Consider the following 19,187-nt stretch of genomic DNA (forward strand, 5'->3'; position numbering starts at 1 on the left):
AAATTTGATGCATCAACATTCCCCTGATTTAACAGTCTAGTTACCCTATCAATAAAGGAGATGACATGACAATTCTTGATGAAGCCCTACTAGCTCATTTTGATAATTACTTCCTTTTCTAAAGGTTTATTAGCTACACCCTTAAGAATATATTCTAGATAAACAGAGCCAAGAAAACAGCATACACCAATGGTTCTCAAAATCCAGGAATAAAAGTCAAACTCACTGACTTTTTGTGTATAAATTTCACTCTCTTCCCTTTTAGAAAATCAAGATATTTGCCTGCCTCTGGCTCTTCAACAACTCTTTCATACTCTCATGATCTTTCAAAAATCATTGAAAGTAATTCAAAATCACATTTTCCAAAATACTTTCAGTATTCAGGGACATAGTTCATCTAAGCCTGACAATCTGAACTCATAAAAGGTAGCTAGGTATCCATTTATTATCTGCTTATTTATACTGGATTTTTATGACTTATTAGCTATATTTGTTTTGCCGTTTCCAATTCAAAGATTATTTTCCTTTGCAGAGAAAACAAAAGCAAAATAAGAGTTAAGTAGTTCTGTTTTCTCACCATTGTCTCTTCTACCCAAGCAGTGATCTTAGTCCATCTCTAATCTGCTTTTCCATCAAATACAATGGAAAAGACTATTAATGAACCCTTGAAATTATGACTCTAAAAAAAATTTCTCAAAATTTCATATCTAGTGTAGACTTAACTTTTCATCTAGCAACTGTGTGCATAAAAGGCACACAAACAGATTTTTCCTCCTTAAAAACTTAAGAAATAATTCATGAAGAAATGTTCAATGTTCAACATAATATAGTCAATAGGTATTACCTACCAAAGTAGATAAATTCAACTAATTTGAAAGTTTGAAATTATTAAAATATGATCTTTAAAATATTTATTTTATAAATATCTTAGGTATAAAACCGGGCAAAGATTTCAAAATATAATTTTTCTAAAAAAGTTACCCTTCTTTTCTTTATTTACACTCTCTCACTTAGTGATCTTATCAGCCCCCATGGGTTCAATTATCATCTCTATACAGATGATGCCCTAGGGTTTCTCCTGGGTTAGTCTTTCATCATCACCTGCCTAATGGCCACTTTCAAACGGATGTCCTATAGGCATATGAAACTCAACATGGCCAAAACAGATCTTATCATCTTTCCCCCTAAATGGACTATTCTTCTTAATTTCCCTATTTCTATGAAGGACACCAACATCCTTCCAGTCAAGTAATCCAACAACCCAGGCCCACAACCTTGGAGTCATTCCTGACTCTTCACTCTCTCCCATTCCTAGAAATCCAATAAGTCGCCAAGTCTTGACAATCCTACTTCCATAATATATCTCCTATCCATTTTCTTCTACTATTCTTATGGGTGCAACTCTAGTTCTAGGTCTCATCATCTTTCATGTAGACCATTAGAATACAGACCATTACAACTATATTCTAATTAGTATCCCTGGCTCCAGTCTCTTTCTTATCCAATCCATCTTCCACACAACAACCAAATTGATATGACTAAAGCACAGGCATAACTAGGTTGCTCCCCTGCTCAAAAAACTACAATTGCCTCTAAGGTAATACATAAGCTCCACTGTCTGGCATTCAAAATCTGAATCCAATATATCTTTCCAACATCACTACACATTACTCCTCTTTATGCACCCCAGCTTTTTTTTTTTGTTTTTTGTGAGGCCACTGGCATTAAGTGACTTACCCAGAGTCACACAGCTAATGAGTTTTATGTGTTTGAGGTCGAATTTGAACTCAAGTCTTCCTGACTCCAGGACTGGTGCTCTATCCACTGTGCCACCTAGCTGCTGCGAACTTGCTATTATTTATCCACCACATCTTCTTTCCTATCTCCATAACTTTGCACAGTCTATTTTCCCTACCTCACCCCCTACAAATACCTGAAGTTCACTATCATCTCACCTCTACTTCAATCAGCTTCTTTCAGAGCTCAGTTCAAGTGCTACAACCTCTTCATAAGGCTTTCCATGATCCTCCCAGTTCACAGAACCATGAATTTAGATCTTGAAAAGCCCTTAAAGGTACCAAGGCCAAATCTCTCATTTTTCAGATGAGGAAACTGAAGCCAAAAAAGATTACGTGACTTGCCCAGGGTCACACAGCTAGTAAGTGTTTGAGTAAGAATGCAAGCTCAAATCTTCGTAACTCCAAGCCTGGCACTCTGTCCACTACTCTACCTAGGTGGCTCCAATGCTAGTGCTCACCCCCTGAAATCAGTTTGTATTTACTTTGAATATATTTCACATTTACTATTTATAGTGAAAATAAACCAGGGGGGGTTTTGAAAAAAATTCTGATAACTGCATTTCAATATACTTGGTTTATTTATTTTATACATTTAAAAACATTATCCTAAGAAAATGTCCATAGGCTCACAAAACAAAAAAGTTAAGAACCCCTGACTTAAAGGCAAATGTTGTTTCCCCCAGGAGAATTCAGGTGCCTTAAGAGAAAAAAACATTTCACTTTTGGTTTTGATTTTGTCACATAATCTTATGTACTACTGTCTCTAATTGCAAGTAGAGATCGGTTCACTTTTCATACTTGTATCCTCAACACCTAACCCAGAGCCTGACGTATAATAGGTGCTCAAAAAATACTTGATTAATAAATGTTTGCCAAATGAACAAAAAAACTGAATGAATAAAACAAGCGTTGCTCTATAGAACTTAGGAAAAGATAGCACCGACAAAAATGGAAATACTAAGAAAAGTCTTTTGACTAAAATATCCAGTGAAATTTGAGGTCTGTTGAAATTAATGATCTTTTAAAATACTGGAAAAAAATTTTGCTATTCATATAAACATATATCTAGATCTATACTTCCTCCTATCAGGGGCTATTGTTATTTCAGAAACTGATCATTTTTTATAAATAAATGTATTATATATATAACATATACCTAGGTAGCACAGTGGATAAAACACTGGGCCTGAGGTAGGCCTAGGCAGACCTGAGATAAAATCTGGCCTGAGACACTTATCAGCTATGTGACCCTGGGCAAGTCATTTAGTCTCTATTTCCCTCAGTTTCCTCATATATAAAATGGGAATAATAATAGCACCTAACTCCCAGAGTTGCTGTAAAGATCAAATGAGATAATTGCAAAGCATTTAGCTGACTTACAGTAAGCACTATATAAAAGTTAGCTACTGTTATTATTAATTACGATTTTTTTAGTCTTCAAAGCATAATTTTACCCTATAGATAAGTAATTTGATGATTCATAAATGAATCACAAATTCGTAAGTTTGATAATATGATTCACAAATGCAAACTAGCCCTCCAAAAAGATGACCATCATATGATGAATATGTTGAGATATGGGGAGAAAGGCAGAGTATGGAAAGATTTACCAAATCTTATTTATATATCTATATCTATATCTATATGCACACATACACACACAAACACACACACATATGATGCAATGAATTTCTGGGAATCAGAGGAATGTCATTTGCTGAAAAATATGAAAATCAATTTCCTATAATAGTTTTTGTGGAATTAATATGTTGTTGACAAACAATTCAGTGGTCCCCGAATTATTCATGATAAAGAATTAGTTCTGAGTTACTGGAAATACTATAATCTTCTTTCTTACAGAAGTTATGAAAAATATTTAACACAGGAGAAACAAATCATTAACCAGACACCTGGCACTGGCTGTCATTAGCCAATTTGTTGAAGTACAAGAAAATGGAGATGCAAAAAGAAGAACAGTTAAAAAAAAAGGACATATAAAAGGAAAAGGAAGAAGAGAGAAAAAGATGGAGAGGGAAAAGATATAAAGATATCAAACAGGATATGGAAAGAGAGTATGGAAACTGACAAGGAAGAAAGAGATGGAAGAAGACTATAAAGACTATAGCTTGGCACCTTTCTGCTTTCCTTGAATCACAATGAGAAGGTAGGCTACAGCATTTGGGTCACTAGGGTCCAAGGTAGGGCTCAGGAGAAGAAATGGAGGGGAAAGCTGAGGAGAAAAGGAAAAGCCACTTCTTTCTGGATAAATAACTGTAGATGACAAGAAGAATGGTACATGGACATGATCAACAACCTCTCTCCCTTCCAGTTAAACCAGATGCCAAAAATCTCAGATGTCCCACCTGTATCTGAGGTGCTTCCATTCCATCTCTCTTGAGGAAAGTTCCTTGCAAAGCAATTTACATGGCAAAACTTTGAAGACCCGACCAGTAGCTATAATGGATAGGTTAAAACCTTTGCCTTAAGCTGTTTCTTACCTTTGCAGGAGAACGCTGTTTCCGTTTCTTCTTTTTCTGCAAGTCTACTGGCTCTCGAATCTGCTTTTTGTCTCTCTTTTGTTGTTCAGCTACATCAGTAAAAGTAATTTCCTGTTTTACACTTATCTGTTTTAGGAGGAAAAAAGCCATTTTTAGAAATGAATTAAACATTCCATGTGACAAAAAGCCAACTCCTGGCATGTTTTTTGGGGGGGAGTATGGAAACCTCTAGTGACTTTTCTGCAAATGTTCCCATTTTTATGTGCTAATTAGCTAGTTAAGCATTAAAGAACTGAAGGACATCTGGGAAACAAAGATCAAGAATCTTATCTTGGGGGAGCAGTTGAGAGGAAAAGGTAAGGTGGAATCTATATTCCCCTGAGAAGAGAGAAAGGAGTAACAAGAAAAAGGAGTCAATAAGATAAGTTACCTAGTAGAAGCTAGTAGCAGTCAGAGTAATAATCAGTAAAATCTGGAGAAACAGACCTATGGTACCCTTCTTCCTCAAAAAAAGGATTTTGGAATCCCTAGTCATTTAACAATATACATATTCCTCTAATGAGATAACATTCGTGGCAGCCAGTAGAGTCAGCTGGGAGTCTACTGTCACCTAGAGCTTAGAAGGTATGGGAAACTGAAAAAGAGCCTTAATTCTGCCCTAAGTACTCTTAATTATATGACCTACTGGAAAAAGTGTGCCCTAACTATGTTAACAACACTTTCAACAGATGAACCCCATTTTTCTGGTCTCACTTGAGGACCAGATAGAGGGAAGCTAAGCTAGGTTCAGTGATAAGAGAATGGAAAAAGCTACCAAGGATACTTTTTCAGAAAAACAAGTTTACTACTAAGGATGTAAAAGGTTTCTCCTAAAAAATTAAATAATTATTGTCAGCTGTTGCAATAAGTGATTCTGTAGCTGGAGCACTGGGGGTAGGGAGCAAAGTTAAGCCAAGAACAAGCATTATAAGGCTATGATAAACATCTTCTTTGCAGAAGCAAATATAATCTGCTAGCCATATGGAAAGAGAGCATTTGGAAACAGGTTGACCACAGAATTAATAGCAAAGGACACAAAAAGCTATAACCCTCAGTCTCTTTCAGTACTAATATAAAGACCTCTTCAGAGATAGTTTATAAAAAATGATCTTTCTTGGAGAGGAAGAAGAAGGAAATGATTAAGTTTTAGATGATGTGGAAATCTGACACCACCTATGGGAAGAACTATGGGTGAATGCTAAAAAAAGTTTTGTTTTTCAGGACTCTGGCAAAAGGAAAATAACTTACCAAAACTGGAAGCTCAGATACTTTTTTTTTTTTCTTGGTGAGGCAATCGGAGTTAAGTGACTTGCACACAGCTAGTAAGTGTCAAGTGGATACTTTTGTTGTTGGGGAGTGCCGGGTCTTGGGTATGTGCAACAGTCTAATGTAGTATCCCTCTCTGATTACAACAATAAAGCTGTTAGTGGTTATATCTTCCACTGATTCAGCAATACCAAGGAATTTGAATCTAACACCTACCTTGGGCCTAACATACCCTGTCTTTTATTTATTCATTCTTCTCCAGGTTTTGGGGTTTTTTTGGGGGGGGGGTGTGAGGCAATCGTGGATAAGTGACTTGCCCAAGGTCACACAGCTAGTAAGTGTCTGAGGTCGGATTTGAACTCAGGTCCTCCTGACTCAAAGGCCGGAGCTTTATCCACTATGCCACCTAGCTGCCCCATCCTCTCCACCTTTTGCTCTTAACTCTATGGACATTCTTCTACCATGCCACAATGGCCTCTTCACCCTGCCTCTGCAGCCCCTTCCTCTGATTAGCTGTTTCCTCACAGAACCTCCATTTTAAGGAAAATGCCCAGGCCAGTCATGTTCACTCCTTCATTCTTCTCTGGACTCCATTTCTAACTCTGTCCTTTTTTCTCCACCATGCTGCCCCAACCTACTCTGCTTTTCAGCTTCCTTTCACATGTTGCCTTCCCCCATTATAAATTACTCCTTAATGGGAGGGATTATCTTTCTTCCTGCTTGTATTTGTTTTCCCATAGCTTAGCACAGTGCCTGGCCCATAGTAAGTTCTTAATAAATGATTGCTGACTTGACTGTTAGGGGACCCCAAACAAGGGGAATGAAAGTTTGAACCTATCTCAAATTCTTATAGTTCCTGCAACTTGTCTTTCCAGCAAGGAGAAAGCCTTTGCCTAGGTAGCCTCTAAGTTGGGGGGAGATTTCAAGGATATATAAAAGTGATTATAATTGTTGGTTATATTTGTTTTGATTTTTATGTTCATGAAGTTTTTTACAGGCAAGAACAGGGAGATACTACCAGCAATGTGGGCACCAAAGATTATGATCTATTACCTGTTTGATTACAAATGTATAGTTATTGCTCACCAATGACCTAAAAGGAAAGAGGTTAGTTGGCCATGATCTAGTTTTGATGACCCCATATTGGCTTTATTTATCACTGCTTCCCTTGCCAAATGCTCATGGAAATAGGTCTCTATGGCCACTGTATACGGTGACATTATACATATGGTGACACTAATGATCTTTTTCACTAACAGGGAAGCATATATTTCAGAGTCATTTCTAGGATAACAATGGAACATTGTGTCACATCCTGGTAGTATTAAGGATAGACTGTAGCATTTTTGAAAGCCATGCATTTTTCTGGATTAAATGAAGGGGTTCTAAGGAACCATCCCTCTCTTCTCCATAGCTCTAAGAGAATCTCTTTTAGTTAAACTGCCCACAATTTGTGCAGCAACTAATAACTAGCTGAGAATGAATCATAATAACATCTCTACCTAAATATATACTCCTTTTAGGAGATTAAATGTCTCCTGAGTCAAGGGAGAGATTCCCTTCCTTGCAGGACAATAAACTATTCTCTTGGAGGTTAAAATCAGTACGTAGTTTATAGCATGCTCCTAAAGAACTGGGGGTGGGTGAGAAAAGTGCCAACATACAGAAAAGGGATAGTGGAAAGAGAAAAGAATCAGTCATTCCTGGAGATCACTGAAATTAGCGTCCTATCAAGGATAAACGGGAGGAGGAGAAAAAATAAAGAAACATACTTCTAGAACTAAACCTGCTGAAAGCAGACTGATACCCTGGTCAGGGCATTTAGGCATACCAAGCCCTTTAGACTTAAATACATAAAGAAACCTTGAAACTGGAAAAACTCTTTCAAGTCAAAAGGCCTTGAATATCACCAAAAGCCCTTGAGATTAATCTAGGAATTTCTGTGAGCTAATGACCATAAATTATAAAATCAACAAACTTGAATTTTAAAAATACACATACAAAAGTCAGGTACCAGAACAAGTAACTGAAAATAAATACAAGAGTGTCAGGAACAATAAAGTCCAGAATAAGTTGAGACTGGCATGAATGCTAAAGAGAACAAAAAGATGTCCTGTTTTGTTTTGCTTTTTAACTAATTTGGAAGTAAGAAGATGATAAAAGAAAAGAAAGGGCTACTAGTACTACTTGCCCTGGTCAAGCAATATCTAACCTACTATATTCAGTTTTGTACAAAACACTTTAGGAAAGACATAGATAAGGTGGAGGAGATCCAGAAGAGGACAACCAAGATGGTGAGAGAATAGGAGAGCAGATCATACAAAGCCTAGTTAATTAGTGGAGAAATGTTTAGCCTGGACAGTTTTTAGTCAGAAGCAGTCACGAAATATTAAAACATAGATAACACACAATTCCCATGATATACTAAGTGATAAGGATCTAAAAATCCAAATCAAAGTGGCTTTTAGACAGAGAAAGGCAAAATTGATAGTAAAATCCATTCCTAAATGAAGGGCTGCAAAATAATAATGTACATTATATATAAATATTAATACCATCATTTAATTGCATAGGTTTCTGATAAGACTTCTGATATAGCTTCATCAATATAATTTTCACAGTATTCTTATTCATAATATTCTTAACATTTCACTTATGGATCCAAGGGACAGAAAAAACTGAAGCTCATTGAGTTTATTCAACGACAATTTATTGCTATCTAAACAAAAGATACAGCAAGGATACATATGCCAGTCTATCAGTACCCTGGGTCCCATTTGTCCAAACTCTAGTATGAGTTACCAAACACATGCGATCTAACTACCTGCTGACTAGCTCTTTCAGATTCTCCTGTCCACCTTCTACCCTTTATTGGGTCATTTATTGGTACTCAAAAGTAAACAATCTACTTAGGTCAACAGGGTATGAAAACCCCTAGATACCTATGAATATCTTGTGTGAGAAAGAAGCTAGATCAGAATGCATGCCAAAGTGACTACAATCTCTCTATCAGTCTCTTTAGCTGATTCTGTAGCATTATTTATTTGCCCCCTATCCCATCCCCACACATTGCCCAACTAAGAGCCAAGTCAGCCTATTCTTCATCACCTTAATTTTAAGAAAGGCAGTACTGCCAATCCATTAGTGATATAATTATCTTTGCTGCAACTCAATTTCTCTGAGCTAGGTATGTGAAGAGGATGAATGTCAGCAAGCTATTCAAGTAGTTAACGTACGATTATGCTTCACACCAGAGACACTGAAACATAAACTTCAGATATTACTATCAGTGACTTGAGCAGCCAGATCCAACCAGCCAAAACTTAGTATGTAGTAATCAGAAACAGGGCAATTCTTTTTTTTTTAAACTAAACCATCAAGAAGAATATGAGTTTAAGAAACAATTTCACAGACAATACTGTGGAAACAGTGACTATAATAATAAACCAAAGAATAGGCTGGTGTGCATCTGAAAGAGACTACTGGTCACATATTCTTTTCAGATATACCTCTGTATGTGGAAAACAATCACTGTCACTATGATAATTTTCAATAAATAATTTCTAATAAAATGAAAGCAAAAAACCTGAAGGTATGAACAGTGTGTCAGACACACTATTGTGAAATAACAGCACAACTATAAAAATGATCAAGGCACGTTTGTGTACAAAATCACATTTTTGAATGTGCCAACAGTACTCCTACATATAAGTGGTACCCTCTTACTTGTACTTGTGAGTTCTCTATCTAAAGTACAGGGTACATCCTGAAGCACTATTCTTAGTAAAAATTTATATTACAGAGAATAGAATGGCGTTAATAATTATGGGGTACGAAAAGACTGAAAAACTGGTGTGGTGCAGTATAAGGAGGACTGGACTGAAAGTCAAGAAACCTGGATTCAGGTCTTATTATTTGCTATATATTACCTTTGGCAAGTCATTTTTCAAATCCACAGTCTCACTTTTCTCATATTTAAAACAAGAAGAGATTAGAGTAGATAATCTCTAAGATCCCTTTTAGTTTCTATTATTTTATGAATAAGAGGATCATGGAATTTAGGAGTGGAAGGGACTTTAGAGAACAGCTCTTCCAAATCCCTCATCAACAGATAAGGAAATTAAATTAAGACCCAAAGAGATTAAGTGACTTGCCCAAATTCATAGAGTAAGACTCTAATTTTAAATATGTTCATCCGAAGAAAGACAATCGTCTTCATACTCTATACCCAGTTTCAACTCCTTGAAATATCCATTTTATCTATCCTTCTCTCTCCATTCCCTGTACTTGTACAGTTGGTTTTCTAAATTCAAGTACAAGACTTTACATTTATTTGTATTAAATTATAATGGGCTAGCCAGTTCATTTCTGACAGTCATTGTTATTAATTCATTCCTTCCAGCTTCATGTCATCCACAAATTTGATAAGCATGTAGTCTATACCACCACCCAGAGAGTCAGTCAAGTAGCATTTATTAAGTTCCTACTATGTGCCAGGAACTTTGCTAAGCTCTGTAGATAAAAAGAACGGTTAAAAAAAAAAAAAGACGAAACAGTCCTTTCAAGGAGCTCGTAGTCTAATGGTGAAGACAACATGATAACAACTAATTACAAAAAGCCATATACAGTATAAATTGGAAATAGTCAACTGAAAGAAAGCACTAGAATTAAGGGGGATTGGGAAAAGCTTCCTGAAGGTGAGATTTTAGCTGGTACTTGAAGAAAGTCAGGGAGGCCAAGAGGCCAAGATGAAGAAGGAGAGTATGCCAAGTACATGACACAGCCAGGGAAACTACCTGGAGTCTGGAGAGGGAATGTCTTCTGTGAGGAAGAACAAGGAGGCCAGTGTCACTGGATCTCAAAGTATGTGGGGCAAGTAAGGTCTAAGAAGATTGGAAAGCCGTAGGGGAATACAGTTTATGGAGGGCTTTAAAAGCCGAACAAAGGAATTTATATTTGATCCTGCAGGTGACTGGGAGCTACTGAAATTGACTGAATGGAGGGATGACATGTTCAAACCTGCACTTAGGAAGATCAATTTGACAGATGAATAGAGTGCTGAGTGGAGGATGCACTGGAGGAGAAAGAGACTCAAGCAGGGAAACCAACTAAAAAGTTATTACAATAACCCAGGCAACAGATGATAAGGGCCTGTACCAGTATCAGAGGTAAAAAGGGACATATTTAAGAGATGTTATGAAGATAAAAAACAAGATATCATAACTAGCTGGCTATGGGGGGCGGGGGGAAAGGGAGTGTGAGAGAATAAGAAGTCAAGAATGGCACACAGATGACGAGCCTGAGTGACTGGAAAGATTATGGTTTCAACATTAATAATGAAGTTAGGAAAAAAGAAAAATTTGGGGGAATAATGTCCCAAGTCATTGTTTAAATTGCTGAACAGAGCAATGCCAAAAACTGATTCCTAGAGCACTCTATTAGAGACCTCTCTCTCATATTAGTCAATACTTTTTAGCTTTGGCCAGTAAGCTAATTCTGATCCACCTAACTACACTATATTAGCTCTGGCCTCTCTTCCTTTTAGCATCTCAAATGGTTTCCCTTCTTTAGGCCTCTCCCTACCTTTAAAGCCTGCACACAACTGTCCAATTAATGTACCTAAAACATTACTTTTATCATATCATTCTCCTATTTAGAAAATTCCACTGGATCTCTACTGTTATAGGACAGTCACAGAAATACAGAATTTTAGAGCTAGAGACATATTACAACCTCTTAATTTTACATGTGAGGAAACTGAAAACCAAGTCTAAAGACTCTTTAATTGGCACTCAAAACCTGTTAAGACTCTAGCCTCACCCAGCCTATCCAGTAACATTTCACACTACAATCCAACTATATTAGTCTCTTCACTGACCCCATTCCTAATATTTTATGCTCACTCCATAGTCTCTAAATTACTTTCTCTCATTTCTATCTATCTAAATCTTATTTCAACCTTCAGGGTTGCTCATTCATTCACCCCGGCAGAATGAGAGAAAGCAAAGCTACTCGACTTAATTTTACTTCTACTTTAATAATAAACAGTCTTCAAGCTGAGATAGACACAAATGGTTAATAAGAAACTGAAACCCAAAATACAGGAAGATCTAGAGAGCAACTAACTGACCCCCATGAGTTCTATTTACCTAGATTAACCACATCCTGCTGTACTGAAAAGAATACGCACTGAATGCTGAACTGTACCTAGTGATCTCTGAAGAATTGCGGAGAATGGGATATATGCTGAAGGAGTGGATATTTAGAAACACCTGTCTTGGTGTTCTAAAAAGGGAAGGCAGATATTTCAAAATATATAGTAAAAACAAATTATGTCCATTTTCATTTCAAAAGGAAGCGATGATCCCTGGAATTCAGCATTCACTAAGAATTTAATAGGCTATTTCCATTTTTTGATAGGATTTTTAGACTAGAAGATCAGGGGAAAGTCCTAGCCATAGTATCACTAACAGGATTTCGGCAAGGCACTGTTAAAGTCTTTCCTGAGACTTAACAGGAGGATGCAAACTGCATCATTAGATGGTCTCAGAACTGACTGACTCTTCAGAATACTGATTAATAATATGAACCTGGAGGGAGGTTTCTAAAAGAAACGTCTAGGGATTTGTCTTTGGTATTGTTCTATTCAATGTTTAAAACAATAACTCAGATGAAAGCATAGATAGCATGTTTATCAAATTTTTGGATAACATGAGACTGGAAGTGATTGTGAGTGCCCTATGAATTAGTAAGCCAGCTAATCAGATGTAATTTAATAGAAATAAATGCAAAGTCCAGTACTTGGGTTCAAAAAACCAACTGCAAAAATAAAGGAGAGAGAAGTTTTAGCTAGAAAGAAATCCATGTGAAAAAGGCCTAGAGTGTTTATTAGATTGCAAGCTAAATCCTGACAGTCAGGAGTTCAATGTCAAACCCCAAAAAGCTAATGCAATGTTATGCAGCATTAATAAAAATGACTCTAAGTTACTTAACCTCTCTGGACCTCAGTTTCCTCAACTAAAAAATGAGAGGACTGAAATAATTGTTTGGTCTCTAACATCATATTACTCTATGGCATAGTTCTTCCCTTTCAGGAGCTTACCAATCTCTTCTAACCGTTCATCCACTATGTTTCATTCTTCTAAACTCCAAAAACATTTACTGCTTTGTACAACCCTCTCTGACATTTACTTATAACAATAAAATTCACATTTGTTTAACCTTTATGACATGCTTTCCTTAGAATAACAATGAGATTGTAGGAGCTTAACTGACTTGCCCATTTTCTGGTTAAGTCTGAAAGTGAACCTTGGTCTTCTAAGAGGGTTTTTGGTTTGTTTTTTTTTTTAAAGATAAGACAGGTATCAAGGGATGTACTGAATATAGGTTTACCAACTACATAACCTGATCCAATAAATGGTATCATATGAGCTAGGCCAGGTTACTTATTCACAACTTACTGATGTGTTATTAAACTGACTTTTTAAAATATTAAACAATATTTTTCAAACACCAGAAGTCCTCCAATAACTGAAATGAAGTTATAATAATAAGAACGATTTTTGCCTTGGATTATAGAAGGTAGATAAAATTAAAGAAAAACTTTTAATTGAATATTCCATGAACTGAATTTAAAAGGGGCTCTAGAATACAGAAAATGTTTTTATCATACCAGAGATCAAGTTTTTAAACATGATAAAATAACAAACTCTTAAAACTGATCTTCAAGGTCTTCCACTACCTTTCCAACTTTATCTTCTACGACTTACCTATACAAAGATCTCTCCACTAGAGTCAAATTGTTCTAAGTACTACCCCATGAATTCAATATGCACTTTTCTGCCTCCGGGAACAAGAAGCTTACTGCCTAAGGTGGGAGTTGCTTAATTTATGATCATGCTGGTACGAGGTAAGAGACAACGCTGGCAGAACCAAGGTAAAGCTGAGAACAAAAAGTAGGTAACCACAGAAGTGGTTCAGACTTGGGGAATGCCTAAAAACCAACAGTCAAAAAAGAGCTAAAATCAGAAGTTAGGGAAAGTCAGGAATAAGGCAGCACACAGGAACTAGTAGTTAAATGAAAGTAATGGTAAGAAATGAGAAAATTAGTAAAGGGGGAGGTAGTGAGGAGAGAGACAAATAAGATGCAAGAGGAAGTCTCTTCTCTAGTTGAAACAAGAACCATTTTGCCGGTAAGTCACATTTGAGAGATAGTAAGTTGGGGAGCGCAGAGTCAAAGACAAGGGTAGAGCCAGACATCTGACCATGTCTTCTAAGAGCAGAGGCTAGATTTCACCTATTGCCTGAATGAAATACAAATCATACATAATCATATCATTCCCAGCTGTTTCAGTACTTTGCGAGAACTACATTTCTGTCACGTGCCCTTAATATTTTTCTCCAAATTAGCTTCCCTTTCTAACGACTCAGTTTATATGAGTAGTTACACTGCTCTTCAAACATCTAAACTAGAAACTTTGGAATTATTGTTGACCTGTCACTCTTCTTCATTCCCTATTATATAGACTTTTACCAAGTCCCATCTTCCTTTTTGATGTCTCCCAACATTCAGTGCCTTCCTCTTTATTTTCACCACTATTAATCATCTCAGTCCAAGTTCTTATTGTAGTATTTACAACAAAAAAGACCCTTAAAAATCACTTAGTCATAGGATCTTAAGATATGGGGCTGTGAGGGACCTTAAAGATTATCCAAAACATTCATTTTACTGATGGAGAAACTGAGGTCCACAGTAGTGACTTCCTCAAGGTCCCACAAGTAAGAAGTAGCTATGCCAGGATTAGAACCCAAATATTCTGACTACAGGTCCACTGCTCTTTATGTTATACCACACTACCTTAGCATCTAACAAATGATCTCTATAACAGTTCATCCTAATTGGTCTCTGACTCTAGTTTCTCTCCACTGCAATTTATTCTATGTTCCACCCATCAAATCTAAAACACCAATATCATAGTGTCACTCTCCACCCCCATGTAAGAATTTACAAGACTCTCTATCACTAACTATATCAATTCTGAACTTTCCTAAACTTGTCTAAACTTTAGCTTTAAAAGCCTTCTATAAGGACATTTAGAAGAACTGGGCAAACTGGGACATACTCCTTCAGTTTCTCATTTCTCTGACAAGACCTTGCTGTTACTACAGCCTCCTATCAGAATTTGAATATTTCTTGCTTTCCTCATCTAGTCTTTCATCTTTCCTGCCCTCCCCAAACCAAAAAGTATTCTTCTTCCTTCCAAGGCTAACTCAGCCCTTATCTCCTCTTTCCTGATACTTCAATTTTTCTTCCATTGCCTCTTCTCTGCTACCTATAAATCGCAGATTTCACCTACCTTTAAAGAGCTTTGCTTCAACCCACTACTCTCTTGAGCTACCTACTATGCTTTCTCCTTTTCACTGCTAAACTTCTTGAAAGAATAAATGTACCCTACTTGCCTTCACTACCTCACAATTTGGCTTCTTCATTTGCCACTCAACTAAAATTACTCTCTCCAGGGTTACCAAGAGTTTTCTAATCACCAGATCCAATGGCCTTCTCTTAGTCTTCTTTTTCCTTAACTTCTTCTAAACTTCTGTAACACATAATACTTATATGAAGCTTACTCATTTGGAATTTACCTAACACTAATAATCATAATATTGTGATATTAACATTACTATTGTTACACATCTCCTCATGTTTATGTTTCAGTTTCACAACTATATGATAAAATTCCTAGAAGGTCGTCTATCTCTGAAACCTCTTTACATCCATAGCAAATGATACAGAGAGGGCACTCTTCGTTCATTGATGATGGAAATGGTAACCGGAAAGCATTACTAACAAGGCACAAATGGATATTATTTTAGTCAATCACCTAGAAACCTTGATATCATCTTTGATTCCTCCTTTTTTTCCATCTATATCCAAGTTATTATCAAGTTTTGTCAAATCTTGTTGTCTACTACAAACCTAGAAATTTCAAGTGGAGCTCCCTAGTCACACTCATTTGTAAAAAGACGACCTGTGGTTTCACTGGCATAGACAACTACCCAGGAGGAAACTTCCTCGACCAATACAGATTGGAACTTATAGTTTTAGACATGTCCTGGTGGTATTAGGAGGTTAAGTGACTTCCAAAGGGTCCAACAGTTGGTATATGTCAGAGGCAGAACTTGAACCCAGGTCTTCCTGGCTTCAAGGGTAGCTCTCAAATCTACTATGACACAATGCTTCTTGAGACCATTAATAAGAATAATAAATAAGACCAGTTCCAACACTGGTTCCTAGAAACCCTAATATTTACAGTTTTTTGTCCACAAAAGTGTTCATTTATCACTACCTTGAGACAATCAGGTCTTCCAGGTAGAAGAATGCTAACATAGCAGAGATAAATTAAAAAAGAACATACTAGGCTGTGTGAGTTAGTATAAAAGTAGTATAAGAACTTTAATATGAAGAAAGATCAGGAAATGCATTTAGGGAAAATAATTTAAATGACATTTAAAGAATAATACGAAAGGAACCTGGGTCATATTTGACTACTTACCCAACAAGAAACATCAGCTCAACGTGCAACAACAGTCAAAAAGATCAAAAAAAAAAAAAAAGCTTTCACAGTGTAGATCAGGAAAGGTATATGAAATAAAATCAGAAAATTCTCATATGAAACCTTCGCGGCACCTGAAATACATATTCAGCAAACTAATATTTAATTAAGCACCTACTAGGTGTCAGGCACTGTTATTAAGCGCTGGGGATACAAAGACAAAAAACAAACAAACAAGTAACCCAGTCTAATGAAGAAGACAACATGCAAACAACCCCATACAAAAAAGCAATAGACAGGATGAATTAGGGGTAGTCTCAGCAGGAAACCACTAAGATTAGGGAGGACTGGAAAAGATTCCTTGAAGAAGGTGAGGCTTTAGCTGAGATATAAAAGAAGCCAGGTGGCAGAGACAAGGGGACAGAGAGAGAGTTGTAGGCACAGGGGACAACCAGTGAAAATGCTTGTAGTCATAAAATGGAGTATAATGTGAAGATCAACAATGAGGACAATATCACTGGACTACACAACATGTGGAAGGGAATAAGGTACAAAAAGACTAGAAAGGTTGGAAGGGGCCAAGTTCTACTTGTTGCACTCTGCAAATTAAAAATAGAGCTTTATAAAGTATAGAGGAAAATAAGGGAAATGAATGAATATATCAAGATATGTCATTTAAGGTCAGACTAAAAAGACAAGGATTCTTCAATGTAAAGGACAAAAGCTGAAGGATCAAAGGATCATGAATTTAGAAATGAAAAGGACCTTCAAAGTTAACTAGCTCAAGCTCATCATTTAATAGTATAGAAAACTAATATATAATTCAGATGGGCTGAACAAAGATTAATTTATCAAATTCTACTACTTCAAAATTAAAGTCATCCTCTGAAGTTGAAAGAAGTAAATTTAAGGCAAAAAAGGAATTATCATTTTATACAGTTGGTAGTAAATTAATAGCACCCATTACCTCCAAAAGGTATTTTAAGCTAGAAATACGCACACACATACACATGTGCGTGCAAATGGAGGGTCATAGGATTTAAAACTGAAAAAGACTTTAGATATCATCTAGTCCAGGGGTTATAGGGACCTCCTTTTGGTCACAGACCTCTTTGGCAGTCCAGTGAAGTCTACGGACACCTCAGAATAACGTAATAATATACAGAGAATTACAAGGAAAGTCAACTATATTGAAATAAAGATGTAATATTTTTCCTATCCAAATTCACAGACTCCTTGAAATCTATGAACAAAAACCCCTTGGAGATCTATGGACTCCAGGTTAAGAATCTCAATCTAGTCCAACCTCCTTTAATTTACAGAATTTATTTGCCCATTCCACAGGTATTAACTAATAGCAACAGAATTCAAGCACTGAAAGGTTAAGTAACTTGTCAAGAGTTTTAGAGGCAACTGACAGCACAGTGACTAGAGCGCGAGGCCTGGAGTCAGGAAGACCTCTGACCTCCCAATCTGACCTCAGATACTTACTAGTTGTATGAATCTGTGTTTTACCTCTGTTTGCATCAATATCCTCAACTGTAAAATGGGGATAATAATGGCACCAACCTTCCAGGGTTGTTGTGAGGATCCAACGAAAGAATATTTATAAAGCACTTAGGACAGTGCCTGGCACATAGTAGGAGCTTAATAAATGCTTACTGCCTCACCTCCTAGGTGTCACAAAGCCACTATGTGTCAGAGGTAGGACCTGAATACAGCTGACTTTTAACTCAGCTCTCTATTCACTATGCTACACTAGGTACTCAATAAATGCTTTATAATCATAAATAATGCATAAATAAAATAAAACATAAATTTTAAAAAATCATTGCTTGATATTCAGAAATACTGTTACAATGCTTTAATTTATGCCCAGCTCTGGAAAAAAACAAAGCTAATTTGGATCATTAAACAATTTTAGGATCATTCCCTTAAAAATCTATCAGAAGAGATATCTATTTTTTAACAAGCAGTAACAAACAATATTATCATAATATCATAAATAATGTTAGAAAAATATTCACATTGTGGGTTTTCCCAGAAAAACTGACTGAAATTAAGAATCACATTTTGTAAAGAGTACTATGGAACATTTGGCTGAAACACTAAGCATAAACCATGAAGTCCAAATGATTATTACTGTGATGCCTAGTACGAGAACTGAAAAATCTATTTATAAAAACACTGCTGAAAAGCTATGACAATTCAAGTGGAAAGGACTAGTGTTGAACCTTCCATGAAGCATATGGCACTAAGGGGAATCCCAGATGCAAGCCACTAAAGTTGTCCCATATGAGAAAATAAATAGACAGGTAATATATATGTCAAAACATCTTTTGGCACTCTCAAATGAACCTTTAAGTATACTCATTAGTAATCAAAAGTGGCTCTAGTATGTAGTTCATCAAGCTAAAGGAATGAACTATATAGACCCTAAAAAATTGGATGTTAGCCAAAGCAGCAAATTATTTTAATAAGCATTTGAATGAATGGAAATGGGAAGTGGGAGAAATGAGCATGAAAAGGAAGTCTGTCCCTTTCTAGGATGAATTTGAAAGACCATTCCAAATTATTGATAAATGTAGCCCAACTTTATACCTGAATAAACCAGAGTACAAAATGCATAGAACAGATTAACTATCTAGAATTATTTAAAAGGAAAAAGAAGGGGCAGCTAGGTGGCACAGCGGATAAAGCACCGGCCCTGAAGTCAGGAGGACCTGAGTTCAAATCTGACCTCACAGACCAAACACTTGACACTTATTAGCTGCGTGACCCTGGGCAAGTCACTTAACCCCAATTGCCTAAAAAAAAATTTAAAAAGGAAAAAAAAAGGAAAAAGAAAATGTTTATTCATAGAAGGAAGTCATCCTTGTCCTTCCCACTATCCCCTTTGCAAAATAATCTGAAGAATGTAGCTATAGTATCTTGAGTTTTTATCAATTGTACATTAAAATCTTTCAAAAAGGAGCTCTCTTTATCATTCCTGATAAGACTAAACATGCCAGTCGAGGAAGAATTAGAGATTT

General features: G+C 36.4%; 1 protein-coding gene across 3 annotated transcripts in view; it reads right to left on the minus strand.

The window, feature by feature from the left end:
* The window catches only part of ZNF148 (zinc finger protein 148), a 133,921-nt gene that overhangs the window by 62,319 nt on the left and 52,415 nt on the right, over positions 1 to 19,187 (minus strand). For all 3 annotated transcript variants that reach the window (XM_027845188.1, XM_027845189.1, XM_027845190.1), the window contains one exon: positions 4,298 to 4,423. In XM_027845188.1, the coding sequence (XP_027700989.1) occupies positions 4,298 to 4,423 (126 nt within the window). The remainder of the gene's footprint in view (positions 1 to 4,297; positions 4,424 to 19,187) is intronic.

Source organism: Vombatus ursinus, unplaced genomic scaffold (assembly GCF_900497805.2).
Source record: "Vombatus ursinus unplaced genomic scaffold, bare-nosed wombat genome assembly UNPS02014959.1, whole genome shotgun sequence".
Lineage (NCBI taxonomy): Eukaryota > Metazoa > Chordata > Mammalia > Diprotodontia > Vombatidae > Vombatus > Vombatus ursinus.